Here is a 19,409-nt window from a genome sequence, read left to right as displayed (position 1 = left end):
TCTCTGGCAGTAGTGAGCGGTACATATTGGCCCAGACATGACCTCCGCAAGACACTCATTCCTTCAAGCATATTCCTCCTATCAGCTTCCCTTCTGCCCCACGGGTCAGCACCCACCAATTCTAGGCAGAGGAGCAGGCAGATCATTTTCACTTACATCACTCTATCGGTCACCTGGGGAAGAAATGACACTAAAAGTCTGTAACAGGTAAGAAAATATGCACATTCAAGCATTAATAACACCAAGAAGTACGACACGGTGCCAGCAGTAATGTCTCCTGTTCAACACTCATAGGAAAACTTTGAAAGCAAGACACAGTATCAAAAGTCTGACTCTTGAAAACTTTCAGAGAGCAATTAACCAGGATTATTTTCTAGATCTTTATGTAAAAGTCAGAGGAATTATTCACACATTTATAGCTAGTCACAGATAGTGCCTGGATGAATAATCACCTTAGAGGACAATTCTCTGCCAGGAGCAGAAAAAAACCACCACATTTCAAAAATACCAGAGTATAGCCTGAATACTCACTTAGGGCAACGCACCTGATTTTACCATTTTACTTTCTATTATAGAAGTATTAAGAGATGCCTCCTTTTTAAAATCAAAATTATCTACCTTTTATCTTAACACAAGTTAGAACATTTTGGCATTTTTCTATCTTAACAGAGAAAGGTGATTATCACCACACAATAAGAGTCTGCGCTTGATTAGTACAGCATTTCACAGAGTTTGGGTATAGGAAAAAACAGATGAAACAAAAACCCAGCTAATATTAGACAGCAGTGGTTTATGTGCAAATATATTATTTATCTCTGAAAAATCTTATTTTCTACAGATATCTCCTTACATGAGCAAACTATAGATAGCTGTGAGCAGATTGGAGCTATATGTGAGCATGATGCACTCTGCCACATTGTGCAGCTGGGCAACTTGGGAGAAGGCATGGGCTGATTAATCCATAGCCTAGATGATCTGCTCACAGACAATTGAGTTGTCTGTGAATCTACTTGTGCGTTACAGCAGGTTTTTAAGAATTGTTCAAGTACAGACTATCAGTTCTGTACTCGTGCAGTGAGAAGCTGAGTATTTAAAAAATAGATTTGACTGAAATTAAAACAATACAAAAGAAAGTTAGCGCTTTGGCTTTTATTTGCAAAATGAACTCTATTCTCTCCTGAAAGTATTTTGTAGCCTAGAAACTTTGATCGCATTACTTTAAGAATTCCATGGTGAAAGAACTGCTACATTGTTAAATCCAAATGAGGAAAAATGCACTCTGCATCTCAAACAATACCCCAATTTTATTATAAGGTGGGGTTATTTTTGTTGTTTTATTTTTTTACCAATCTGCTGTTCATCATACCTACGGTACTAACATTTGCATTTGTGGTAGCCAAAATAGGTAGCAGTACTCCATTTTTTGCTGATAAATAAAGTGAAAATATTTTTTGAGAATCCTGCATTTTACTTTTGGAGTTGTAACTTCTAGCTAGCAATTCACTCTGCAAAAAATAATGTTCTGTACTTGGCTGCAACTTTTGTGTAAGTGCAAGCAACAACTGCAGTATTTTTTCAGATGAACCACACTGATAGCTTTGCACTTCCTTGAGGCCTCTTCTCTTCTCACTGAATGAACTCCAGGGAATGGCATCATGTCGGGCTTTCCAGATGGATTATGTGAAGCCATAGCTCAATGTCATTTTCAATAGCAAGGCTCATAATTAAAGGTCAAATAGTCACTTCATCTGCAATCAATCAATAGACGAAGTACTAATACTAAGTACTAATCAATCAATGGCAAATGCACTAATAAAAGCCATGCATCAAATGTCCGCATATCTGTGTGCTCACATGTACTGTGCATATATGTGAGCAGGGAGAAGGAGAGAAAGAGAACAAAGTGTGGGTGAATATGCCAGAGGGCATTGTGAATACTGTATTTATCTTCACTCCTTGTAACTTTATATCCTGTTTCACTCATTAAGTGAAATACAAATAAACATGAGTTTTTCTGCATACGTGATGCACTGTATTCAAAAAACTGCCAAAGCACCCACCTCTATGCAGAAATATTGGCTTGTGTTCCTAACTAAGAAACACAAAGGCACCTACCCTGTTTAATTTGTCCTTACACAAACATGCCCTGCACTCTGATCTTTGAGACAAAAAGTGTGTCAACTGTTCTGTCTACAAAATAAAACGCAGCATATGGGAACAGCACTTATCTCCGTGCAGAGCAAGCACTTATTCATGGATTCAACAGTGGAAGTGGCAGTTGGCCTCATGAGCATGCACTGCATGGGAATTAGTTGGTTTCGTAATATGGTGTGGGAGAAAGTGACTTATAAAAGTCTTCTCATGCCTCTCCTATTACCACTTCTAAAGCTTTAAAGCTGTCAGCTCTTCTCCCACTTTAGTCGGTGCCATTCTAAGCTCCTCAGGGAAGGGGCCAGACATACCTATTTGGAGTTTCACCTGCCAAGCTGAGAGAAATCAGTTTCAAAGTGAAAGAACAAGTGTTGGGGGGTCATTTACACACTACCACTGGAATCTTGAAGACAAACAAAGCAGAGCTCCACAACGGATGTGAAACCAGACCCTGAGCTGTATTTGTGCTTTCAAGCATTGTAATGACAGAGGGAGAGGGAAAAACTCTCTCCGCTACAAGAGAACAGAAGGCTTCTCATTGCATGGTTTATAGTAAACACCTCTGGACAAGTAGAAATGTGACAGAACAACAAAAGAGTAAGGGCCAAAATGCCTACGTCTGTTCTTGTTTCTGCTAAGATCAGGGTGGACAAGACTATGCTGTGGATAGATTTAACTGTCATTCAGAAATGGCTGATCCTTAAAAACAAATTAGATCTACTCTACTTCCACCTTCATTGAAGGAATAAATGCTAGCTGCTGTGGTTAACATTCTTGTTTACATCATCAGCTCAGGGGCATGCCTCATTGCACTACAGCTTCATAAAACCCGATCCTCCCTATTTACATAGAAATGTGCGTTTATGCAGCCCTGTCTTATCTGGACCTGGTACTAATACCAAACAGAGCAAAATACCAGCGGCCTCAAAATGAGCCAGCTTGAAACTGATACACAGCAGGCACGCCTACGTAGCGCACACACTGTGTAGGGGTGCACACAAGAGCGGCGGGGCCCTCAGGCTTTCCAAAGATGGGATCCCAGGGTCTGACAGCATTTCCACATCAGAGGAGGTGCTCAATTCAGGACACGCTGCTGCTGGCCCCACGCAAGACAAGCCTGGAAGCCTCAAAGAAACCTTGACAAAGCTGAGCCCCAGAGATGGAATACAGCAAGGGAAGCACAGGTCCCAACCACCCAGCGATCTCAACGCAGGCCCTGAGGAGTAAAGAAAGGTAGTGCAAAAGTGCAAAGCCTAAGAACAAATTACGTCTTGTGACTAGCCTCCTAGGAGGCAAACTTGCTTTCTGTGAGACACCAGCTCTTCAAGGACGAAGGTAAAGCAGTCTGTTCTGAAGCTGACAAATGGAAGTCTGTAGCTGAGAACCAGTCCCGCAATACTGCGTTCCACCATCTGCCTGTTTCATTTCAACTTGCACACTTATCCGTGAGACATCTGTATTAGCAGGGCAAAAGTATGTATGGCTGGGGAGAAGCTGTAGGAGTCCTTGAAGTCAAGGTGGCCAAACTATTTTTGTTGGTGTCCTTGGGCAAAGAAAGCTGCAAAATACAAAGCCTGACTCATCAGGCTGAGCTAATGAGAGCAGTAACTTAGAATTGCGAAAATGTAAGCCAAAAAAGTCAAGCAAGCTAGGAACCTCAAACTAGGTTCTTCTAAAGGAGAAAATAAAATATAAAAAGAAGAGTGTACTAGCAGAAGAAAAGTGAACCGACTCAGCTGTGTGCATAGGGTGCAGGTCAAGACAGGCTGCGTGAGGATGCTTGGTGAAATGAGTAAAAGAAATGAACAGTCCTCATTTTTTTCTGGGTGACGGCAAGGCCCTTTAGGACTTAAATATTAAAAACAGGCTTTGTGCTTATTTTCTTAGTGTCACAGCAAGCTGCAGAAGTATTCAGAAGAGCGTATATAAAACTATTTTCACTGGGGAGGGAAGGGGAGACTTACACATTTGTGCTGTTAAATACAACCAGCTTCTCTTCTGTAGTATCACAGTTGTGTCCTAAGTTTATACACACCTCCAAATAGCAAGTACGGTAGTGTGTTACGACTTACGTGTGGGGTTGCTTTCTGTAAATACAAGTGTAACTGTTCTCCTGAATACAAGCTCATTTATTAGTTGAAGCTTCAGTTTCATAGAACATTTGGCTGAAAAAGACCTAATGTCATTTAATCTATGTTCTGCTCCAAGGCAGGATCAACTCCAGCTATCTAATTCCTGTCTGAGGCTTGTCTACGATGATAGGAGATTGAAGATATCAATAGGCAACATATTCCAAAGCTAAACTGTTTTACATTAGACAGGTCTCCCTGATTGTTAGCTTAAATCATCATCATTGTAACAAAGTCCTTCCCTTTTCAAAGTCCACCGTGGAAGAGTTACTTTTTTCCTTCTTTGCATCAACTTTTTATGCATTTGAAGATCACTACTGTATTTCAGATGTCTTCTCTCAACAATCCCAATTGCTTCAACCTTCCTCCGGGGTCACGTTTTTGAGATCTATGATCATTCATGGCACTCTCCTCTGATCTCTTTCCAGTTGGCCCACATAATTTTTGAATTTTGGAGCCCAAAACATCATGCAAATGTCAAAAGCCATAATGCTCTCAAGCCATACAACTTTTGCTACTTCTCTGCAACCCACAGGACCTTGTGTGAAAGGAAATCAGGTTAGTTTGGTATGATATGCATTTGACAAATCTACGGGGCTGTTACTCATTTCCTTGTTTCTTCCTACACTGTTAAAATAATTTATTTAATTGTTTCAGTAGTTTTCTACAAAACGAAGTTAAACTCACTGATCTATAATTCCTCGTCCCCTCCTCGTTTCCATTGTGAAAAAGAGACATTATGTTTGCCTTTTTCTTGTCTTCCAGGAACTCCTTCACTTCCCACAGACTTTCAAGGGCACTTGCTAACAGTTGTGCAGCACAGGCCTGGCTGAAGCAAAGAACCCTGAGATGAGTTTCACTATATCAAACTGACTGGGAAAACATCTCACCTAAGTCCCAACTTGTTCTTCCCCTGTTTCAGGCTGAGTTCTTACCTTTGTTATTGACACCAGCTGTGTTTCTCTTTGACAGATACAGTCTTGAAAAGGCATATACTCAGTCATATCAAACACGTTTTCATATTTTGAAAAACAGTAAGAAAATATTCAAGTACTAGTCATTTCACTGACTGAACATAATGGATGAAGCAGTGGCAAGTGGCTGTAAGCATAACTGATTTAGCAGTATTTTGTGAATTTCCATCAGAACATCTTTTTATCACTAAGGGGTCATAAGTGACAAATATCTCAATGATGTTTTGATAAATGAATTCTAATAAATAAAACTATCCAAAATACCTGCAGACTTAAAATAAACACATACATTTTGCTCATATTAAGCAAAAGACAGTATTGTCTACTTGTGATTTCTGAATACACTACATGCTTCGATTTTCACTTGTAAATCCCAGCTTTTAGGTGTAAGATTTTACTGTAAGACTGGCCAGATATACCTTACAATGTTTTCAAATAACAACCTGAAATTTTATCAATATTGGATGAGGCAACAGAACAGAATAAGAACAGAAAGAAAAATCCAGCCTTCCATAAATAAGGTGGTCTTACTGTATAACCACTAAAATCTCAGCTGAGAAGACTATGTTGTCTGCCCTGTAATAAGCGTTTATTTTATCTATGCAAGAATATTATTCTACTATTAGTATCATACTGGTAGCATTACTTGTCACACTAAAACCAAAACCATTTAAGCAGAAAAGCTAGCAACCAACAACAATTTTTTTTCAACACAGCAAAGTATGAATGTTACTGTTGTTTTGCTCAAAAGCTTATCTCCTGACTTACCCAGGGTGAGGGATTTGTGTGTGGAACAGAAAATGATAGCCACTGTGTCTGCTGGTGTGAAACTAGAGTTATTCCTAGAAAAGAAAGAGTTTTAATAACCTCTGATAGCACAAACCTTCTTAAAACATCATCGATCAAATATATTAATTTGAGGATCCGTATACACGTTCACATCACTTTGATCAGGTCTAGTGACAGAAATAATTCTACCCACAAATGAACAGTAGTGTCTGATTTTTTTTTTTTTTTTTAAAGCAGAATTGTTTCTCAGTTGTGGCAAATTCTTTAATGAATATGCTTCCGTCTGAAGGAGAAGAATTCTGAACACATGGTATGTAGGACACAACTTTATGCTAGCCAAGGTTATTTTTGCAAACATGCTGTATCACAGCAGTGGCCAGCTTGCCTCTGTTAAAAAAGAGAATGACCTACGATTTCTTTTCCTAGTATGCAATGTTAACAAAATGCTCAACTTAGATAGTATATTGAGTTTACACTATGAGCACTGCTTAGAATACGTAGTTATCTTCAACTTCAGAGAAAAACTGCATCTAAGGGTTTACACACTGGGAGCAAGGCCAGGAAGGGTGGAAAAATAACATACAGTGAGAGGCATATGACTGGCCAATGGATCACCCTTTGGTCCAAATTAGGAATCATTTTATGAGATTCTAAATATTTACCATACTGAGTTGGTTACTACTTATGGCATTTTAGATTTTACAGTTGGGACATATCTTCCCCCCAGGTTAGGCCTAGCAGTTCAAAAGTTATTTAAAAATGCCTTCTAAGGTGAGGGTATGAGCTTGTCACAGAGAAATTTTCTTGTGGCACTAAAAAAGCATAGTAGCTCTAAGACATTGCACCCTGCTTTGTGATCCTCCTTGATGGATATTGTATAATTTATATAAAGCATATATCTGGAGTCTTCTGTATTGTGGCACTTCCCATTCAGCAAAGCGCTGCTAAGAAAAATACTCCAGTAAGCCTAAGTGAGAGGACAATGGTGGATACTCTGACCAGCTCAAGTGATGCACTAAGTCATTGGCTAACACCATTCTCACGGTACTATTTTTTGAGAAGTGAACGTACAACTGTTCTTCATGGTTGATATTTAAAAAGAAAAAAAAATAGCTCTACCAAACATTAGTTCAGGACAACTGTCTTTTAAGAATCACCATATAAACGTAACACATTTGACATATACAGAGAAGAGTGAATTGCCAGCCCAGCAAATGTATCTTGAGATGTAAAAAGTCAAACTGAGTTCTCTCTCTCATATGTCATCAGCATGTCTGCAGGGCAAATTATACCTTCAGTGACATCTGTGCAAATCCATTTTTTTCAGTGGATGAGGTATAGCAGTGATTGATTGAGATTTAACAACTCTGTAATTAACACACAAGAAAGGACAGAATTCAGGTCCTGCTCTCTTAGCCTATGAAACTCTAACAGAGAAAATGCAGTAAGGACAGTATGAAATACCAAAATGAGGTCACCCCTATTCAGAAACCTGCCCTTACACATTTGCATAAACTGTATCACCCAAATCAAAGATATCACACAAAACAAATATTTAAAGGTTCTGATTCAGCACATTCAATTACCTTGTAGAGAAGAGGAAAGTCAAAAACATGAAGCTCATCTGAACAGAAAATACTGAAAGAGAAACAAGTTAAAATTAGACTTAGAGAAGTAAAGATCACTTAAATCTCTGCAATTGCTGTGTACATGCCTTTTGCCCCCATACAACAGGTCAGAAGCTAGGCTGGACCAAGTCTATGCAGAGAAATCCAATGACAGACAACCTTTAAAGACTGTCTGGAAGAACAATATGTATCATTACAGCCAAGAAACCTAGAGCTAATATCGTGGCTACTCAAGTTCTTCCTGAGGTAACTCTTCTGAATCAAGTATTTCTTGACACGATGAATGGCAGGAAAGTTCACTACTGCATGCTGCACATCTGTTCGCACTAGTTTTGCTTATTGGGTTGACAACAAAGTCTCTCAGACATGCTCTAGTTGCCAAGCATTTAAATTTAGCCCCTTTCTATTTAACAGGAGAAAGTACAATGCGTAAGCGTGATCACGATAAATATTCTCACACACCGGGTATATTACTCTCCCGATGAACGATCACTGTTAAGAGGAGATCATCATAGACGTTTTAATTCCTTCTGAGACAAAGGCTAATTCCTGCACTGGGCAGGACATCAGACAAAGCAGCTTCCGTTCAAGCTCAGTCAGCTTTGTAAGTGCAGACGCTTTTTGAGCATCCTGAGGGGAGCTCTCCTCTCTGCCAGCTCTCCTGACACCCGCAGGGGTTGTGGGATGCACAGAGCCCACCCTTGGTCTGTGGATACGTGGGGAGAAGCAGGCAGCTTCCCGCTGTGCTGTGAGCAGCTGCTGGGACTGCAGAGACTGAGCATCGTGCCGGAGCGCAGGAACTCCCCACAGAGCTGGAGGAGAAACCCTGTGACCTGCACAGACCTTTTCTGGGTGTTTGTGGGTTACGGGGGGAAGGGCTTTTACTTGCAGCAGAATCTGGGGCGGGTTCTCTCCCTTTTCCTTGCAAAACTTGTGAATGCAATAAGGCTAATGTGTCCCATAGGGTAGTGCAAGCCAAGACAACACATTCGATTTTGACCCCAGTTTACAACTGGGCAACATGGCAGGGATATTAGCTATTACCAGTGACATTTTCCATTCTCTTACATACATTTCCTAGGATGTATAAATGTCACCTCAGCATGCACTTAATTCTTCCTTCATGAACTAAGGAAGAAATCCATTGTTGCTGAATTACAATTTTTCTGCAACTAAGTACATTAATTTAATATGCACAGAAAAAAAATCCCTTAATATGTATAATTCTGTAAAGCAATAAGCATGTGTTGCTACCAATTATCCCTTGTGCATATTTTGCTGTGGCTAGAATATTAACATAAAAATTACATAAAAACATTAATCAGCAGAATAAGAAATGCAATTTCATCTCAAACTCCTCGTGCTAATTTCATATCCTAGAATAACACAACACACACATCCAGCCAACACATCCAATGGCGGTACAGAAACTTTTTCTAGAATACAATGTGCATATCCATCTCCACAACTTCCTTGGTTTTTTGTTTTATAAATATTTCAGAAAAAAACAAATGTCTAATATGTTCCAAGCAGTTCCAATGCTCATGCTAATATTCTTACTAAGAAACTCCAGTTATGCACACTGGCAATGAAAATGTATATATAATGATTTTCAGTGTATTGCACTGCAAGTGGTATACATAATTACACATGGCATAAACGCAGAGTTGTCTTGCAGAGAAATAAAAGACAAGAAAGGCAATGGAAGCAACAACTCTACACCAACTGCTCAAGGAAGAACATGCCTTTTTAACTAAAAAAGAACTTTTTTTTTTTTCAAAGTAGCGGTCAGCACAGTAACATAAAATTACTTCATTCTGAGTTTCTCTACATGTTAAGTCAGAGTTGAAAATTTCCATATCCCTCTTTTTTGCTGACAACTCTGCACTGATTTAAGTGCATCTGGGATGTGGTCCCTCTCAGGTGCCCATGCAAAGAAGTTATTTCCTCCATTTTGAAAAAAAGCTCCTTCGCATGGCTTCCTTCTTCTTTGCTTTCAGAATAAAGTATTTATACAGTACCATTTATGATTCCATATAGTATTTTACACACATATAGCGTTTCATAATCCAAAAAACTGCCACAATTAGGACAGAATAAGAACTGACCCGCAAAGAGCAGGGGCAAATTTCCTCCTGACTTTAGTGGAGGTTGGATTTATAGAAGATACATTATTTTTATTAGACAGAAACATGCGCACATACACACACTTCAAGGTAGGTGAGGCATTGATTTCTTGAAATCTAACAGTTTTAGAGTGTATGAGATGTGACTTATACTGTAGTATACTGTAGTTACCTCTCCCCCAAGCAAATTGAAACTCCTGTCTCCGAACAGTATGAAGCAAGATGGGAATTCCCTACTGGGAGAGGACACAGTGCCTGCATACCACTGCCTTTTCCTGGGAAGTAGTGATCTGCCAGTGTATTTTTAACTGATGGCAAGGATACCAGCAGTCTATTCTCATGTGTATGTTATTTAAGGCTGAATGACTAGAGTGCTTCTAAAACAAACTCTGCAAGAAATGCATTCATGCACAGAAATATATCAACACATTCAAACTCCCAACTAGTTTCTAGGTTTATAATACAGTAAGGAAGAACTATTTAAAAGTTATAACAGTGCTTTTGAGTAACAGCTCAAACCCAAATCTTTCCTTTCTCTTTGGAATGCAACATCTGTGCATTTATGGTTGTTTAATAACAAAAAAGACAAAACAGAATGGTCATAAACACTTGGCAAGTAATATTGTGCCCCTTTAGAAAGGGAGGACCACTGAGCAATCTCAGGCACACCTAAATAGCAGGCTTCATCCCTCTCTAAATGCTTACTCAATCCCTAAAAGCATCCAGCCCCTAAGTAGTCTGGTAATCTGGTTTACTAGATGCATTAAAAGTACAAGCTCTAGCCCCATGCCGGTATCCCCGCAGCCCCACGCTTTCCAGTACAGATAGCTCATTACACACCTGAAACACAGATAAGAGAGATGCTTTAAGGCTGAACTTACTTATGAACACTATTATAATCAAGCTAAATTTATCAAGGTCAATATTTGGATTGGCAAAAGTATCACAGAATGTTGTGTAGATGATCATCAGGAGCACGCAGCTGCTGATAGCGCCAAATGGAGGCTTCTTCCTTTCAAGCCAGTCCTTGATGTACCTCCGGACAATCTGAAACACAGAAACCAACAGGTTGCCTCTTTTCAAAGATGCAGGGAGCCAAGTTGGGCATCACAAAGTGAATCTGACAGCAGAAAGACACAAAGAGAAGAGAGTAATTTGGATGACGGCCACAGTGGATTTCAAAGCTTCCCTGCCACACAACTCTTCTTCTGGGGAATTTAACATTTGTAGTGCAACTTCCACTGGGCGTCCATAATGAGAGTATATTTTCAAGTACATTCAAATCCATCCTTAATCATGCCAAATGTTCTTTGCTAGCTGTCACTGAGACATGCCCATTAAGCCTCCCCAAAGTTTATCTCCTCTGCTGATACTAATGGATGTATGTAATTATCACAGTCCCCTTTGCATCAACAGACAATTCCAAGTGCAACTTTGGGAATCTTAAAAATCTGACATCTTCAGGAATTTCATGACGGTAGATAATCGAAAGTGATCCATGGAACATTTTAATATTTAAATAGCTAGCGATGCACCAGAAGTTTTTAATTAAATTATAACTCAAGCTTGAAAAGCAAAAGTGCATGTGTTGTGGGAGTTTAAATAATTCAAACTCTGAATATCTAGAGTTTTTGTAAATCCAAAGACAAATGCCATTTGCACGCTTTTAGAATACCAGAATTAACACATGAAAACAAGGAAACCTTAGCGAAACTTTTGCACTTTCAGGAAACAGAATCTGAAGTTGTATTTCAAGAATTTTTTAGAAACAACTATAAATTTTAAAGTAACTTCAACTTTCAAATTATGCCAAATACTACAGGACTAAGCCTCAGCAGATACAATGCATCTATTTCAGCCCTGCCTGGGGAGTCGCTTTTAGTTTTTCTCTTTACTTTATATGGTTTGAAAAAACTTCTTAAAGCTTTTATCATACAGCTGCGATTTGTGTTAATTTTTCAGCAATCACATTATCTTGCCTAATTTCTCCCGAGACCTCACGATGTTCTCCGTTACCATGCTCCTTCCAAAATAATAGCACGAGACCCTGAAACACTTCTACCAGAGGGCTCTAAATGTGTCTCATTACCTTCCCATAGCGGTACCATTAATAAACATCACCACTATCGGTTTAATAATACAGAACATTTTAGAGATATTCAAGATTAATATCAAAGCATCATCACCAATGCTACCATAGGACCTTTTCACACACTAACTGCCAAAGCTGCAGGACTGACCTCACAGCTGTCAGTTTTCTTCACTGCCTTCCCAGATTGTTTGCAAGCTTCTCAACAGGGAAGTCCTGGAAGCAGCTATCCCAGTGACCACAGCAAATAGACTTCATCGACCACATGGCAGGGCAGATACTAAAAATTTGGCACATGGGGTTCACGCAAAGCTAAGCAGGCTGAAGACCAGCACTTACCTCCCAGCACTTCTATGCTTCCCGCTGATGAAAAATAACAGATTTACAAGAATCCACGTAAGGGAATGCTCAACACCCCAGTGAAAACACCCAACTAAGTTTCACACTTGTCAGATGTTAAAGAGAGAACACAACTGAGAATATACTGCCAAACTCCTGAAAGAGCATCCAGTGCAGCTCCTTCAGCCACCTCCTTATATGCCACCAGGTAGGAATAAACCACTACATTGACAAAAGAGAGGCAAGAAAGCTGAGTGAAGACATTTAGTGTGCAGTGTGAAAGACATCAAATGGGAGACCAGATTAGTCTTATCTGAGCAGATTTGGGACTCTGTAATTATCAGAAGCAAAAAGCAAAGTTTTTCACCTCTAAAGTGAGTGTGTTTTAAGGAAGTTTAAAAAAAATAATCCTATTATCCCATAAATTAAGGTCACATTGGGGAAAAAGAAGAGCTACTTAAAACCACCTATTTATTTAGGGTCCTTCCAGAAGATTTATACTGAAAGTAACGAGATGTTGAAAAAGAAAAGTGATGGTTAATTATGTCACAATACAACTTGTACTGGAGGTATTTATTACAAAAACGATAACCTTGTGTCTGTACAAGGTATAATTATAACATACATGACAATAATAACTTTATACACATTTAACATGGACTGACATATAAGAGAAAGAAAAAACATTTTAAAAATGAAACTGCAAGCAGTATTTCCTCAAAATCTTCAATTGGTTGATATCTTTAAATATCCACCTCTATCTAGTCTGGAATTATTGTGAATCAACAACCATAAATACCAGTACGGCTTCCTACTGCACATTGTATTTTTAAAAAAATTACATAGTCGGACCCTGAAGAACTAAATCGTGGCTTCAGGAAATCATCTAATCAAGCCAGTGTCATGCTAAATGTATACTGTAAAAACACAGACAAAATACATCCTCTCTAACACAGAATCCCATACATTTTGATCTTCGCACAAGGTTCAAGATCTATAATTTCAGAGGTCAATCCAGCCTATGATCACTGATTCAAGGTGATCTGAATTCTTGTATAACTTAAGAGGGGAGAAATATAACCCTACAGGTATCTGTAAAAACTCAACTAGATTTTTCACAGGGAAGCTCATGTCAGCTGATTCATTTTGACTGAAAAACAATCCATTTATTACTTATTCATGCCCTGCAGAGTTGTTTCAGGACAAAGATGCTTTGAAAGCCTTTTAATTCTTAACCTAATTCTGTAACTTTTCAGGGTTAACACAGAACTTAAAAAATATTGTGAAGATTTGTAGTGAAATAACAATAAATCCCACAAATACAATAAAGACAACACACAATAAAGTACAGAGCCAGCCAGCCAGTGAACCCTGTTGTTCTGTGGTGCCAGCACTCTCTGACAGGAAGTCTAATAGAGGTTGAAAAGCCACGAGCAACGCAGATTGAAATGATTAAATAAAGAATCTCATAGGCAATTCGGAGACTGGACAGAGATATTAAGCTTCATTTGTCTGCAAACACAGCAAAAGCTAACACAATCATTTTTGCATGTTATGGCCTGTACGAAGGACGCCAGACTCAGGCACCTTACCGGTGTATCACCTCTCAGTTGAAACGACAAAGTCCAGTATTTTGAAGTACATACCAGTACAAAGGAGGACAAGGGAGGGACAAGCACCGCAGAAACAAGCAGTTGAGAAAAAGTCTGAACTGATACTCCTGTGAAAAGATGAACTTACAGCCTGGGGTAGAAATGTGAATAACTGACATCCAAAATACATGCATCAGACTGGCACACTGATGGAAAAGAGCAAAAAGGGGAGTACTCTTCAGAGGTAGTAATTCCACAGTTCCTAGTGAAAGGGAATTCCTCACATAAAAAAATGCAGTTAAAAACAACATCTTGGGGAGGGGGGCAGAGATATTGGAAGAATAATCATTATATGAAACATAACAGCATTTAAAAACATACTTTACAAGGGAAAATGCTGCAGAATGCTCCCATGTTGCAGAGAACACATGCATAAATTTTTAAGGTACAAATCTCAAGGTACAAAGGCCTTGCAACCCGTATCCCTGCTGAGACTCCTGCAGAATTACTTCTGCAAGGAGGGCTTTGGGGCCTCTGGTCCTATGGTAGTGATCACATGAAGCATGATGAACTGCAAAGATTTTTGTGCAGATATAAATGCCAGCCTCAAAGAACAAGGAATTCCTGATGGCTGACCCAGAGGTTGCACATGAAAGAACAGTGCATGGTGAATCCTTCCCTCAAACTGTGGTTTAGTGGAGAGAAGAGAGGAAGAGAAGCAAAACTTTGTAGTAGGTGATATTTTACAAATAACCTGCATGATGAAAGATGCTGATAAACTCACAGAAAAGTTAGACAATGAAAGAACATAAATCTGTCCATCAGGTAACTACTTCCTGGTGACTACATCCTGGCAATCTCCAAAGGTTTTTGGAAAGGCATCAGCTCAAATTTGCTTCAAAACACAGTTCCAGGCTCAACTTTCCTCTTGACCGGGATTTAATTTTTAACAACAAAGGAATGTAATTACACATGAATTAACAGTAGTGTCCCCATTTCAATTCAGTTCTTCTAGCAGAATGGTTACATCCACAGTATTTCTCCTCCAGGCTGCTCTGTATCCTGCCATAACCTCCTTGTCTCAACGCCAGCCTCCCTAAGCAAATGGGCTAACTGCTCATGTGTTTAATTCACTTAACATCCCCTCTACAAAGAAACACAACCTGCTATTCCAGGAAAGCAGGTAAATAACGCTCATCTGTTATAAGATCATACATGAAAATAGCAGAAGATATATTATAGAAAAACAATTCACTTATCTAATTGTACCTTCATAACAGTCACACTGTGCACCCAGAGGAATTTGTCAGTAAAATACAGCTAGACTGTTTCCACCTACCTGCTGAAGTGCTGGACATACAAGACAAAAAATGCAATAAGCAATATAATTCATTAATGTACATTATTAATTGAACTAAATAGGGCAAGGAGCTCCTCCCCACCATGTATATGGAATGGAATAATTTCTGACATTGGTAATACAGTACATTTTTCAAAAACTATCTAGGTCTTCAACTTAATTTTTTTTTTAAACCCATGAAATGAAAAAAAAGCAGGGGAAATGGTTATGAAGTCACCTTTTCTGTTTCCATTATACACAGAAGAGTATCTCTTGGTATTTACATCATTATGCAAAGTAAATATTTCCTTATTCTATCAACTCTTTTGGACTGATTTAATCTTTAACAGAATTCACAATGTTTTTACTGCACTTCTGCTCCTCTTGTTTATTATGTATTGGTATGTACTTCTAAGTACCTGGGAAAAATACCTGGGGCTTTACCACTTCAACAAAGAGACACAAGTCATTTTTTCCTTATGTTGAAACACACAAGGAAACAAACTGGATTTGGGGCCTATTATGCTGGACTATCACTATACCTAAATGCAGCAGTTACCTTATTTACTTTGTCTTTTAAGGTAAGATTCCTAACTCATTCTTAACTAATGTTGTTACTACTTATAGCAACAGACCTTTGCAATGAACTCTGCAATGCAGAAGTTTCTTTTGAAAAGCTTTCAGTCAGGCTAGATATTTGCAACAGTTCAATAACTTCTCAATATCTCTTCTTATATAGTGATGGCAAACCAAGAAAGGAGACTGCATGGAATATTGGGAACTACTTCAGTGAAGCTTGGAAGACATGAAGGGGGGAAAAATTGCAGAAAAAGTGAACTAAGATGACAGCGACTGTGAAAAACAGTAGAAAGAATCAGATACTGGAATGGAAAGGAGATCATGCGGGTTGTAGAAATGACATAAATAAGATGGAACATCCTTCACAGATTTCTATAGCATAGCCACCCTCCATATATCCAAGGTCTGCATCACAGTTCAAATGCACAGACCCTTTTCCAAAGCAGAGCTCCTATCACTTCAGCCAGACCCCGTCCTGACAATTTTATAGGGACCGTACCTATGTGAAGGCATGCATTCTCACCTGTTCCTATATACTGCTAAAGTCCCAAACTTCGTACTGGTCCACCCACCTTTCTATACCTTGTAGGACATCAACAAATGTCACATCTATCCTTATTTTATGGAGTGTGCAATCTACTATTTCTTTATTGAAGATGGGATAGAAAAAACCAAAACATTTTTGCAGTCGGGGGGGGGGGGGGAATCTTTTTTACAAGCATCTTGTTTTCTTTCCTCAGCTTACCAAACTCCCCTAAAAGCTATCTTGCTCCACTATGTCAGTCAGTTTACTCCCAAGAGATAGGTCCTGACACATACATGCTTTCAAAGCAAGTTTTATAAAACCCACATGAGGCCATTTCCAAAATTAACTTTCACATTTTGTGGTAATTCACAACTGTTACTTTAAAACCTTACAAACAGGTGCAACATGGCAAAAATGTAAAGGGAGCCTGTAAGCAGCGGTACATGTTTTCTTCATATTTCGTATTTCTCTTCATATTTTGTATTTCTGTGGAGGCTAGGTTCTGTTCCCTGTTTTGAGTCAAGCATCAGAAGAGAGCAAACTGTGGTCTGAAGGTTGTTTATCTGCCATCTCAGTTTCCTGCAACAAGCTTCCAGAAGCGCTCATCTCCCAGGGTACCACTCCTCCTCCCTGCAGCTCTCCTGGACTTTGTAGAGAAAGTAGGGCTACTTCCATGTGGATTTAAGTTACAAGAAGGAAAGGATTTGACACTGTTCCCTTTTTGTAACAGTTTCTTTAACTATTGCTTCCCCCACTCACCCACTATAAACAAACATTAGGCTTAGGTGAATAGTACCTTCTACTCCCTAGCAACTGCCACCTACCTTTCCCTTTCAATTTCTTATTCTTTAAAAATAAATACATTGCTAAGCTTTTCAGTTTCAATTTCACTGACAACTTGTATTGCAACATAGCACCCTTTTAGAGTTGTGTTTATAAGCACACTTCCCAAATGCTGATAGGGTTCCTCTGGAACATTTTGGGCAATGATGCAGAAGGCACTTAAAATCCTTTACTTGTAGGACATCAAGATTTTTTTGTGTGACCAGATTCAGCGAGGATTTCTGTACAACTGGCTCCATTTTATAGATTTGAAAAGAAGAACTACTTAGAATCGTAACATTAGTTTTAGCTTTAGTTAAGGTCTGTTTAATGTGAAGTGCCCACTTTACGCTGGCAGACAAATTACCAATGGGGCAACTAGAGAATGCATGAATGATAATGTACAGACAAGCTTTTTATTATTTATTCATAGAAAACAGCGGGTTTTGGTGTGCTGCTTTGAAAAATGTTCAAACTAGTAGAATATAATGAAAGCACAGTGAAAATTCTATTTCATTAACATTTAATCATAAATTGCTCTTTAATATAAAACATAAAATAAAAGTCTGTCATAAGCACTTAGGTGTAGAGAATGGAGAAAGTCTGCAAAAAGGGGAAAGGAAATATTGCAGTGGTTTTCACTGTTCCTGTTATCTGTCACTTCAGAAGGAAAAAAAAACCCAAAGAAACAACAGTCTTCAGCCAAATCTCACAACTGGTCATGAAGAAACTGCTTAGACATTTCTCAAAACCTTACATTTTGCTGGCTAAAAGTATTACCGACATCTATAGACGAGGAAACAATTATTTTAGCAAAATCACAACAGCTCAGGAGCAGCAATCTTCATCAGAACTCTGCTACCCAGGAAAAAAATAATCAGAACTTCAAGCTGCCAGAGTAAATTCAAAAATCCTTCCCATGAAATATCTATTACCATGTTTATCGTATAACAAGTATTCTCAAATTCCCCTTAGAGGTATACAAGTGGTGCACAAATAACAAGCTCTTACACACTACAGCTCTTCAAGGCTTATAGAACATTAGGTCTTCATAACATACTATAGATTATGTCTCTTTTCAAGACCTCTTATCAGAGAGGTCTTATTCGTTACTCTATAAATACAAATGCAATATTATACTACCAATACTGATTTGAGTAACATCATACTGTCAATTAGCAAAACACATCTGTAGACAGAGGATGCACACCACAGCTTTTTTTAGGTTTAGACACCCTGCACATCTCTGACAAAGAACAGAGCGAGTCTCCTTATTGAAGACCATCTATCAGTAACTGCTATCTGTAAGACTCAGTGCCTTTCTGATAACATATCTTCCTCCTCCCTCCTTCAACAGTTCTTTCTTTACCTAACAAATGGCAGCCACCACCTGAGCAGAGCCTGTACCTGCAGCCCCTTACACATTTCATTGTCAGCGGCTAGAAAAGCGTGTTTGACTCCTGTCAATGGCAGTCTTGCCACACTGAAAAATTGTTTGAGAAACAGTAGAAAATAAGCATCAATTACACTATTGTGACTTCTTTCTCCCAGTCATCATTAAAAATTCTGACAAGTCAGCCAAGCAACCAAAAACTCTTGATACAATTTTGCCATAAAGCAAACAAAAAACCCCAAACAAAACAAATCATCTCATCTGCACCTTCTCATCTGCTTTGCTCATATCCCAGGGGCTGCTCAAACAGCCAGCTCTGCAGCCTGCTCAGGAAATGAGCGTTTAGGCAACACAGGTTTTCCCAGAGGCAAGATTTTTTTAAAGGAAAATAAAGCCCTTGGAGAATGCTTCCTTTAAGCAGCCTTCTCTGTTTTACACTGCTGTGGATCGAGCGTAAAGCCTGTGTTGATCACAGCTGAGTTAGGAAGGCTGAAGAGAAGCAATCCTCCAGGCAGGCAGGCTCCAAGCTCGTTTTTTTCCCAATCAAGCTCTTTGCTACCAGGTAACCTTACAAGAGGCATTCTTCCACTGACTTTTCTGCTGAACGGTATGACTGTGCATGGTAAGGAATTGACACTGTGGGCATGGAATGATAAATTAGAAGTAATGCTGAAACTGTCATTCATGAATTGTGGGCCATTATCTCTTAACGCATCTGGAATCCCACAGTGAGCAACTTGTGATTCACAAAGCAGTATTACATTGCTGTGCCACGTGTTGTGCAACAGTTCAGTAATGACTGAGTAGTGGTCTACGAACTAAATTCAAAACTTCCCATTTAGTTGGGAGCAGATCCATGCCACCTCCAGATGAAGGGCAAGCAGACCTATCACTGTATCTCTTGGTGTCAGTCCTTTTCTTGCTTATTGTTTT

The 19,409-nt window shown here is 39.0% G+C and overlaps 1 protein-coding gene across 1 annotated transcript in view; it reads right to left on the bottom strand.

The window, feature by feature from the left end:
* The window catches only part of SLC10A7 (solute carrier family 10, member 7), a 179,476-nt gene that overhangs the window by 14,246 nt on the left and 145,821 nt on the right, over positions 1–19,409 (bottom strand). Inside the window, exons 10-12 of the mRNA XM_009328858.1 lie at positions 10,679–10,844; positions 7,630–7,681; positions 6,023–6,096 (exon numbers count right to left, since the gene is read on the bottom strand). Of these exons, the coding sequence (XP_009327133.1) occupies positions 6,023–6,096; positions 7,630–7,681; positions 10,679–10,844 (292 nt within the window). The remainder of the gene's footprint in view (positions 1–6,022; positions 6,097–7,629; positions 7,682–10,678; positions 10,845–19,409) is intronic.

This window comes from Pygoscelis adeliae, unplaced genomic scaffold (genome assembly GCF_000699105.1).
Source record: "Pygoscelis adeliae isolate BGI_AS28 unplaced genomic scaffold, ASM69910v1 Scaffold66, whole genome shotgun sequence".
NCBI classification, from domain to species: domain Eukaryota; kingdom Metazoa; phylum Chordata; class Aves; order Sphenisciformes; family Spheniscidae; genus Pygoscelis; species Pygoscelis adeliae.
Note: the sequence above shows the minus strand (reverse complement) of the source record. Positions and strands in the feature narration are given on the sequence as shown.